At 34.2% G+C, this 10,102-nt stretch overlaps 1 protein-coding gene across 1 annotated transcript; it reads right to left on the reverse strand.

Annotated features, from left to right (window-relative positions):
* Positions 1 to 1,394: 1,394 nt before the first annotated feature.
* LOC112771321 (rsm22-cox11 tandem protein 2, mitochondrial) lies at positions 1,395 to 9,789 on the reverse strand. Its single transcript, XM_025816029.3, has 13 exons — positions 9,394 to 9,789; positions 8,441 to 8,627; positions 8,065 to 8,330; positions 6,529 to 6,602; positions 6,332 to 6,426; positions 4,706 to 4,803; positions 3,710 to 3,793; positions 3,299 to 3,379; positions 3,128 to 3,211; positions 2,779 to 2,874; positions 2,562 to 2,641; positions 2,139 to 2,227; positions 1,395 to 2,038 (listed from the first exon to the last, which is right to left on the reverse strand). The coding sequence occupies exons 2-13, from the start codon at positions 8,574 to 8,576 to the stop codon at positions 1,692 to 1,694; spliced, it is 1,530 nt and encodes a 509-aa protein (XP_025671814.1). The 5' UTR covers positions 8,577 to 8,627; positions 9,394 to 9,789; the 3' UTR covers positions 1,395 to 1,691.
* Positions 9,790 to 10,102: the final 313 nt, after the last annotated feature.

Here is a 10,102-nt window from a genome sequence, read left to right on the forward strand (position 1 = left end):
ATCTTAGCTTTGCTAAATCAATAACAGCATGTTACTATTCTTCATAAACAACTAATTATTGTATCATCACAAATTCAAAGGCAAAACTGGTACACACTAACACACTAATAACTAATAATAAAACTTATAATTTTGTTGGTTACAACAATTTAAAAATTTTGGAGAACGTTTGAATAATGAAATGCTCACCTAGTTTATGTCAATGTTGAACATAGTATGAGTGAATAAAATAGTTTACCCATAAGAACTAATCTGCTTCAAATTATCCATACATTTTAAAAATTAACACACGGTGTTGAAAACAAAATTTATCTCACCTTGATTGATCGTTTTAGCATTTCACAACCACCTCATCTACTTGTTCATATATTTTCCAAATAATAGAAATTATTATAAGCACACATACAAGACGATAATCCAAAGTCAAATACAAAACAAGTACTTTACTTAATTATCTTGGCGTTGACTCATTATTGAAGGTTCATTTTCTATTTCCTTTGCCTCTTGTGGAGGCCATTTAATACGCATCCAATATGCCCTATTGCGTGGAGCTCTAATGCACAAGAGTTGCATTTCAAGGATTCAATTATTTGTTTTAAAGAATATAATCAAAACAACAATTCCAGTTTTTGGCTTGGTATATTGCTTCAAAGTTCAAACATCAAAAACATAAGGGTTACTCAACAATCAAACATCTAAAGCAGCTATAAAGAATCTCAATACCCTAAAACTTTGTAACACTTAAGCTTATCGGATGTGACTATTGTAAAGAGGCAATGAGGCATATATGATACAAGCATGTTTTTAATCCTAGGTTTAGACCTAAATCCTAAACCCTAATACGTAAAAGAAGTAGGAAAAGAGAAGGAAAAAGACGTTGAGCGCGTAAATAAGACAAATGGAAAACATGTTTTAAGGTACTTGATTGGATTTGATTATAAAAATAATTGTTTATCTTGCATTTTCATTAAATTCACATAGTTTGAACTCTCACAAAACCCTACTGCTACTCTACGCTAGCACAATAGCACCCATAAACTTTTCCATTGCTTATATTAAAAGCATTTTTTCTTTTCCGGTTAGACAATTTGACTGATAAAAAAAAAAAAAAAAAATACACCCCAAAAAAGGGGAACCAAATTGTACTAAATATAATTTAAATGGTGAGATAAATTATGTAAGTGTATTTCTACATCACAAATAGCTCATTGAATTGCTGCCAAATCAGCTTTATTATTCATAAACAACTGACTAAGTAGTTGATTCATTAACTTCCGTTTTATAATCAACTCAACAACTACTCCTTGAATAAAGTCATTATATTTGGTAACTATTGGAAAAAAAAAATCATAGCTTTGAACCATATATATAACAATTAAGAAATATACCACTCATGCTAAAGGAGAGTTATGTGAGCTTTTTTATTTTTTTGGTCACCGAGAGTTATGTGAGCTTAACTCAATAGTAGATAATGTATGAGCCTAAATATTGACCCATGAATACAGCCAGCATTTCTCTTTTACAAGTATCAAAATTGTTAACATGCATTAACTGGTTTATTACAAGGAAGAAGGTTGATTTGAATCTTTTGCTTTGTAAAATGCTGTAATTTAATCTATATTCCAATTGAAAGGCCAAAACTCCAAGAAATGAAACAGAGAGAATTGAACACAGCCCACATAATGCTTGCTTCAAAATGGCCATAGGTCACCCCAAATAGATCTTTTGGCTTGATGATGTAATGTAGGATTCTTGCTCTTTGTAACAACAATGCGATCATAAGAACCCTCTGAGGCATTCCTGTTGGTGGATCTACACACATTCATTGTCACTTGTCTACCCCTCCTCACAGGCATAAATATAATTCTTCCCCAACCGCCTCCAAGATCAGCGCTATCTGTTTCTTCCTCTGCTTCCTTGAACTCTTCGTCTTCATCACCATCATCCTTGTCAGTTTCCGCAGCATCAGAATCATAAGTTATCGCATTCACTACTTCATGAGGGGTATCATCAGCTTCTTGCATTTTCAACCAATCCTCTAAAACAGTGAGGGGAAAAAAATTTCAGAGTTCAGACCATATATTTTGTTCAAAAAGTATTTCAACAGGAAACAAATACGCACAAGCGTAAACAAGTACCATAATCAATCTCAAGGTCCTCTGGATTTCTTTTATCATGCTGCTCCTTGAGAGTCTCGAGTTTTATATCATCGAGGGGCCAAGGTTCCCTAGTCCAATGCAAGAGTGAAAAGTTTTCAGAAGTTCATATCATGAAAGCATATATGCCACAAAACATGACCATAGGCTTGTTTTAAAGTCATGAAAAGAGTTCTCACCATTTCTACTTAGAATTTAGTTATAAAGCTGTCAACAGATTTACACCTTTAAGAATTTAATAAGTTAACATTGCATATAATTGTAAGCATAGTTCAATTCATTAAGTGATGACATGTCCATATTAGGTTAGATATTATGAAAAATATAGTCAACATTGACAATTATTAAAATTACTCTCTTACTGTAGCTAATTCTTAGGTTCAAACAAGGAAAACAAAAACTTGCCTTGGTCTTTGTCCTCGTCTGAAAGCAACAAAGGAAAATTTTTCATCTTCAAAGCCGCGTAAAGGCTCACCCTTTGAACGCTGCAAAGTGATACAATATAGATTATAGACAAGAAAGAAATGTTAATCACTTTGATATCAACAGAAGAGGAAAACAGAAATTGAGGACCACATGAATCTCCCCAATGCATTAAGCAAACTATGGATTTAGTAGAAACCTTGTAAGCACGCTGTGAGGACGTCCTTTCCATCCGCTGAACAAAATGACAATATTTTCCAGATTTTACCAGCGGACAAGTCCCATCATGAGGACACTGCACAAAGGGAATTTACTAAATGAAAAAGATAGAATGGAACACAAAATTAGACTGCATAATAGGAAAAATGCAGAGTGAAAATGGGCTGGTTTGGTTTCAATTCCATTTGTTGTTGATTTTGTAAAGGAAATATATAAAATAAGAAACAATAGGAAACACAATTTTATTGTATTATCTATTTTTAACTTTTTTATGAAATCTTGAAAGAATAAATTATAAAAAAAAATCAATAAAGCCCTAAAATACTTACAGGAGCAACCACAAAAGCCCCAGCTTTCTGAGTCATCAAATCTTTACAAGCTTCTTCATTTTTAAGACTCGATTTACGGTGTCTCTACAAATTCAGCAAAAGACCATTCAGAGATTGTTTATCATTGTTCAAGATTTTCCTAACAGAACAATATAAATACAGTAAATATACTCTTTCTTCCATCCATAATATGTGAGATCTCATTTGAGCAATAATATTGGATCCATGAGGTGTTCCAGGTTCAATCAAAACCTGCAAAATAAATAGAAATAAATGATAGAAATAGATCAAACAGAAAGATAAATTTATCAAGTTCGAAATCACATAAAATCGTTACTTTGTAAAGTAATATTCAAAGGAAAAGAATAAACAAAAATATAACTTTATGAAATTTACAACTGCTTTCGTTAACTTCTTCCAATAGAAATTATTTTCTATGATTTATAAACATTTTTCTTTGCTCCTAAAGCTCCTTTTCTTTTCCCAGTTACTTTGCTCCTAAAGCTCCTATGGTAACATTCTAAATAAGTTCCAGAAATCCTATCTCTCATAGTACAAGAAACTATATGCTTAGAATCATACCAGAACATCCCGTGTTAGATCCCAAAGCTGGCGAACTATGGTAATTCGATCTTGTAGTGATGGGATCTCTCCAAGCACATAGGACTTCAATCATGAAACAGATTGAAAGAAATAAGCATTCATTTAAGAAACGAGAAAGATAATTTACAGTTTTCACAGCTAATGCTTATGAGAAATGCCAAACAAAATTATGCGCCTTGCAGCATGACAGAGAAGCCACAAAGAGTTCTACAACAAAACAATGAAAACCCAACAAACAGAAATAACCAGCTTAAATACTTAATTTGTTTCAACCAAAATTTAAAAATTGGAGTAATTAAACTAGATGTGCAACTTATTAAAACTCTATATCAACTATCAAACAATGAAAAAAATTGTGTATATATATATATTTCAATGTAATAGGACAGATGAGTAGTGAAAAAGAAATATATCTGCAAATCTATCAGACCTGAAAAATAGATTTTGATATATGAAAAACAATATGCAGAAATAAAACTTTATATATAGTTAAGCATTGGTTTTCTCTAATTTTAAATATATTGTACCAGCAGTAAAAGAACAACCATGCTAAGTGAACATAAAAAATCATCCACCCATATAAAATATGTTAAAATACAAAATACACCTAGAAAATGAGTAAAATAATGTATGTATTTATATACAAATACATAGTGGCTGATTTTTGTGTGCACATAGCATTTTTTGAATATTCATGAAGTATAGATTGTTTATCTAATTTTTAAATTAATTACTCGTTTTGTTGAAGATGATGCTGCTAGAGATTTATTTTATATAGCACTCATGCAATTCTTTTGTATATGAACATTGTTATTATTACTTTAGCATATATGCCAAAACAATAATCAATATTTGATATTATTACTTAAGAACAAAAATTTCATACTGATTTCAGAATCAGATATAGTTTGCATAAACTAAAGAACAAATAACTTGATGCTAATATAGGTAAATAATCCAAAGGAATAAACTTACAGCAATCACAAGGTCATGCCCTCTCTCTGATTTCCCAATACTTTTGGAAAGTGCTTGAATGCTATCATAACTATGAATAAGTGGCAAATTCTTGAGACCTATAGCAGAACAAAAACCACACTTTATCAACTATCAAATAATTTTCTCTGGAATTTCCTAAGAAATATCAGAAATGAAAGAATTCAATATATTCAATCCCACAAGAAAATCCACTTCATAATTCATGTAAACTCCACAACATTTTATAAGGGAAAAAGTCTTAGGATACAGTTGATTATTCAGATCGTTGTAAGCATCGTCACTTGAAAGAGAAGTATTTTAATGTAGAAATGAATAACCACACTGAGTGAAATCAATCAGATATATCTCGCACTTTAAAATCTCCTTGTGCCTTCAAGGCCTTTAGCTGACACTATTTTCTCTTATAACGGGTAAACCAACGGCTTGCTGTTTTTCTCCTGGCAACATACTTTCACCTCAACATGAGAAAACACTCATTCTTAGCAAGACTATTACTACTCTATCCAATTGCTTAAATTGGAATGATATGATAGGTAATAATTAAGTATAGCCTCTGACAGTTCTTTCTATCATATGCAGCCAATCAATAATCTTAGAGTGTTAAGTTTGTGGCGACCATCTTCAAATCCAAGTTTGCTTCTCTTCAAACTGTTAGGTCACCAAACACCTCTAACAAAAAAAAACTGATTTATGTGATTTAATCACCTTTGGCTTTTGTCAATAATGCAAGAGAAGGAATCAAATCAACAATCCCAACTGTATAACATACAAAACATCCAAAAGATTTAAGTAAATAGGGCTATATCCATGAACTAAAAATTGATTCCAGATATCAGTCTCATGCAGACAATCATGAGTATGTTATTTATCTCTGATCCACCTGAGACAGAGAAGGTTACATATTCAAATTTTGGAAAGTTCTGTAGGTACTCTGTTAATCTGAGGTAGTTCAAATTTTATGCCGGTGCTGCTTGATCTATTTTGTTTTAACTTCCAAAACATGGCATTGATGATACATCCCATAGATCCTTTGGGATACATGACCAAGATCACCAAAAATTCCAACCCAAATCCTGTTGATTACTGATAGTGTATCATAGGTATATGAAAAGACCGGAAAAAATTTAAAGTCTTTATAAAATGTTTGCAAATCCTTCACTATTTTCAGTAACTTTGCTCAACAACTTAAATAAAGCATGTACTTTTCTTTTAATGATTCCAAACTTTAAAGGAAGCATATATAATCTTTCTATTTTTAAACTTATGCTTTTCTAGGCAAGCCTAGCACAAGGAACACCCTTGTCCATAAAACATATGATGGCATCCCCCATTCTGATGGTTATATTTGCAGTAGAATGTGACAGTTATTATTGATTAATAAACCCTATGCATAGCAAATATTATTCTGAATTGCTCAAGAATGACATCAACACAATCATAATATGCATTTTAGCGCACCATCTTCTCTTGCCGCAAATTTACACACAATGTTGGTTTGTTTCCCCTCTAGCCTTTTCCTAAAACTTATATTTCTGTATCATCCCTTACAATAATTAAAAACCTCAAGAAACCTATCATATTTTGATAAAACGGATCATAAATTACCTTGTATAAGACTTCGACCTGCACGCTGCATTGACTGCGATGGTTCTATTAGATTAACTTTTTGCATAGATTTTGGCCAGACTTCTTGCAGTGCCCTGCATCAGATTTAAAAGTGAATAATAAATTAGTCCAAAATAACTAAAACTTATGATATCAAAGTTAACCATTCACCAAAGCAAAGTTCAAGAATCTTTTACCAGAAAGCTGAACCTGTCCCAGCACCAAAATCTAATACCTTGGCTGGGGAGAAACCAGGAAGCCTTCTACGAACCTAAAAAAACATTTAGCAATTTGAGATTAATTTCAAATCCAGCAACATTTTATTCAAAAGTTAGTTATATTAGGTTATTATAGTGAACATAAATAAAAGAAGTAAAACATATGGACCTTAAGGATGCTCGAATCCCACATAAGTGTAAGAGAGAGATTAACAGTTTCAAATCCCAGATACTAGAGATTAACAGATTCCAATCCCACATAAGTACTCACAAAGCATATCTAAGAGCCTGTGACATGGTGCATGTTTTTTACCGATGATATCGTCCTTATGGGAGAGTCAAAGAAGACCTAAATAAGAAGTTAGATTTGAAGAGAAGCTCTAAAAGTATATGGTCTGTGCATAAGCCATAGCAAGATAGAATATATAGAATGTAAGTTCTGCCGCCGAAGGAAAAACCCTAATACGGAGGTGAAGATTGGAAAAAACATGCTACGAAAAGTTAAAAGTTTTAAGTATGTTGGATGCATCCTACAAGATAATGAAGAGATTGAACAGGATGTAAATCATAGGATCCAAGCATGTTGATCAAAATGGCTGAGTGCATCTGGTTTTATATGTGACAAAAAAGTGTCTTTAAAACTTAAAAGGTAAATTCTATCGCACTGTTATCAGACCGACTATGTTTTATGGTACAGAGTGTTGGGCAGCCAAAGGAGAGCACGAACATAAATTAAGTGTGGCAGAGATGAAGATGTTGAGATGGATGAGTAGCCATACGCGATTGGATAGAATAAGGAACGAAGATATAAGAGAGAGAGTTGGAGTAGTACCTATTGTGGAAAAGATGTAGAATCGCGTCTCAGGTGGTTTGGACATGTGAGAAAAAGACCGACAGAGCACCCAGTCAGGAGGGTGGATGAAATGGAAGATGGACAAAGGGTGAAAGGTAGAGGAAGACTTAAGAAGACCATCCATGAGGTGGTCAAACGAAATCTACATGCAAACGGTACATAATAGAGCTCAATGGCGTCATTTAATCCATGTAGCCGACCCCACCTAGTGGGGCAAGACTCTGTTGTTGTTGTATTCAATATAATCCAGCTTCTGAGTTTGATTAAATTTAGTCCAAAAATATACAACTATAAATCTTGTTTTATGCAAATCACTTCATATCCATTTCATCCTTTTTTATTTCAGTTAGTTCTTGGTTGCATAATTGCTTCTCTTAAGAGCACCCATGTATCAGTATTACTCAGTAACCCTTATAATTTCTTGTCCTGCGGATCATTTTTAATTGAGTGTGAAACTTAATAAAGCCCAGCCGGAAAATAAATACATTTAAGTACAATCCTAGAGTTTCTTGTTTCATCTTTTCAAGCAGACATACAATTTCGTCCCATTTTCCTCATTATATCATATTTCAACTCTTTATCTCTATTATGATAGTATAGGAAAGGACTAACATAAAACATATGACTAAAATTCTCGTTTTTGGATAAACTTATCCACTTACCTCCTTAAGTACTCTGTAACAAGCTGAATAAACAGCAGGCATGCGAGAAGCGACATATGCAACCGTCTCATCATCCCTGTATGACAGACCGATGTCGCCATAAGAACTCTTGATCTTCCAACGCTTTGATTGTTCGAAAGACTTTAAAGGGTCTTCAACTATCTCCTTTGATGTAGTGGTGGCCAGCTGCAGGTTGACATTCTTGATAGTATTGAAAGATTGAGATAATCTCAACACTTTCCTCTTCATATGTGGATCCTCCTGCTCTATAATCATAAGCTCGCCATGAAAAATTGCAACAACACACATGAATTCATAAAATATTGTGTTACATATAATAAAGTGGAAGAAGGTATGCATAGAGAAAAGAAAGTACCTCGAAGGTATTTCTTAATGGCACGGCGAAGACGAAGAGGGACAACAAGGCAACGTTCAGATTGTTTGGCTGCATAGCGGAGGGTTTCAGGAGTGACAATTTTCTGGGCAGTTTCAGACATTGTCTGGGTAGCCATGTTGGCCCAGGATTTAACACACTACTTCTTGTGGTCCAAACAACCACGCTTCTATATCACCAAGTTAGAATTCAATCAATTAGCAATTCATTAATAGACATTTAAAAAAATATATGAGGTTGATTCTAATGCACAGACAATATATAATGTGATATCTAATGCACAGACAATGTAAAAAGTTCATGCAATCAAAATAATTCACTCACAAAGATGAGCATTCATGTAGTGGGTATGAAAACTAATACTGATGTAACAATATATATTGTGATATCTATATACAAGTTTTAACACTTTACATAAAATTAAATCCTATTAGTAAACCGATAATCAATCACAACAAATGGAAATTAAAAGATAATACTACTTTTCATTTCGTTTATGCAATTCTTCCGTATTTCATTTCTTCGCCGGAGAAGTATACTAAGAAATTGCCATCCATTCAAAACTCATCGGCACATGGAAATGAATTCAATTCATATGTGAGCCTTTTTCCTTGATTTGCAAAAACTCATCGGCACCAATCTAAGTTAAGCTTTCATTTCCAAACTGAGCAACATGAAATTCACCTAACATCATTCTGATAAAGTAACAAAATTTGAGCAGCAAACTCAAACTTAAGCAGCAGCAACACATTTGACATCAATAAAAACTAAAAAGCTATAATGGAATTAAATACTAAAATTTACCTGGAAGTAAGGGTACTAGACACAAAAGTTAGAAAGCTAACTATCAAATTTTAAAATAATAAAAATAAAAAGAAACAAAAAAAGAGAGAGAGAGAGAAGATTTGCAGCGGAGAATAGAAAAAGCATTGCACCTGGCAACGAAGAACAGCAGAGCGGTGGCAAGAGAAGAAGCAGCGGCTGAGAGAAGCAGATGATGAACGCTAACAGAGAAGAGATAGAGATGAGAAGTGTGGCGGGTTTTGGGTTTACGCAATAACCAGCAGTAACCTCTCACTTCCACCTGTAAACTCAACGAGCAGAGCACAGTCACGGAGGACGCACCAGCAGAGGAGCCTACGGTGACGGCGAGGCGCAGGGACTGACCTCCGTTGGCTGCCGTTGTGTTTGGCGGTGACCGGTGAGTGAGGTAGGGAGGTGAGAGCGGAGCGGGAGATGGAGACTGGAGAGTGAGTTGGGGTCTTGGGGATGGGGAGGGGGCGCCGTTTCTGGCTGGGGACCTGGGCTGGGCCGGATCTGGTTTTGGGTTCGGGTAATAACGGATTTCGGGGTTTTGTTTTATCCTCTTCCAGAAAATAAAAACGACGCCATTTTAGCGGTTTTCAAAAAAAAAAAAACATTGACTCGGTCCGGTTTCCAAAACTGGTCTGTTCACTGGTTTTGATCAAATCCATAACATTCAAAGTGGCTTTACTTACATTCGTTTTCTGATGCACCTTTAATTGCTATATGGTAATAGATCTGCAGAGAGAGCAATGCTAGGGCCAGCAACATTTGTGATTGGTAGCTAGGGGTGGCAAACGGGTCTAAACTCGCCGGGTCAGGCTGAAAAATTGAGACCGC

Source organism: Arachis hypogaea, chromosome 18 (genome assembly GCF_003086295.3).
Source record: "Arachis hypogaea cultivar Tifrunner chromosome 18, arahy.Tifrunner.gnm2.J5K5, whole genome shotgun sequence".
NCBI classification, from domain to species: Eukaryota; Viridiplantae; Streptophyta; class Magnoliopsida; order Fabales; family Fabaceae; genus Arachis; species Arachis hypogaea.

Coding starts and splice junctions, on each gene's coding strand:
- LOC112771321 (XM_025816029.3), bottom strand. CDS start 8,576: ATGGCTACCCAGACAATGTCTGAAACTGCCCAGAAAATTGTCACTCCT. Junction 8,331..8,440: donor CATTAAGAAATACCTTCGAG/GTACTTTCTTTT, acceptor TTATGATTATAG/AGCAGGAGGATCCACATATG. Junction 3,794..4,705: donor GGCATGACCTTGTGATTGCT/GTAAGTTTATTC, acceptor TCATGATTGAAG/TCCTATGTGCTTGGAGAGAT.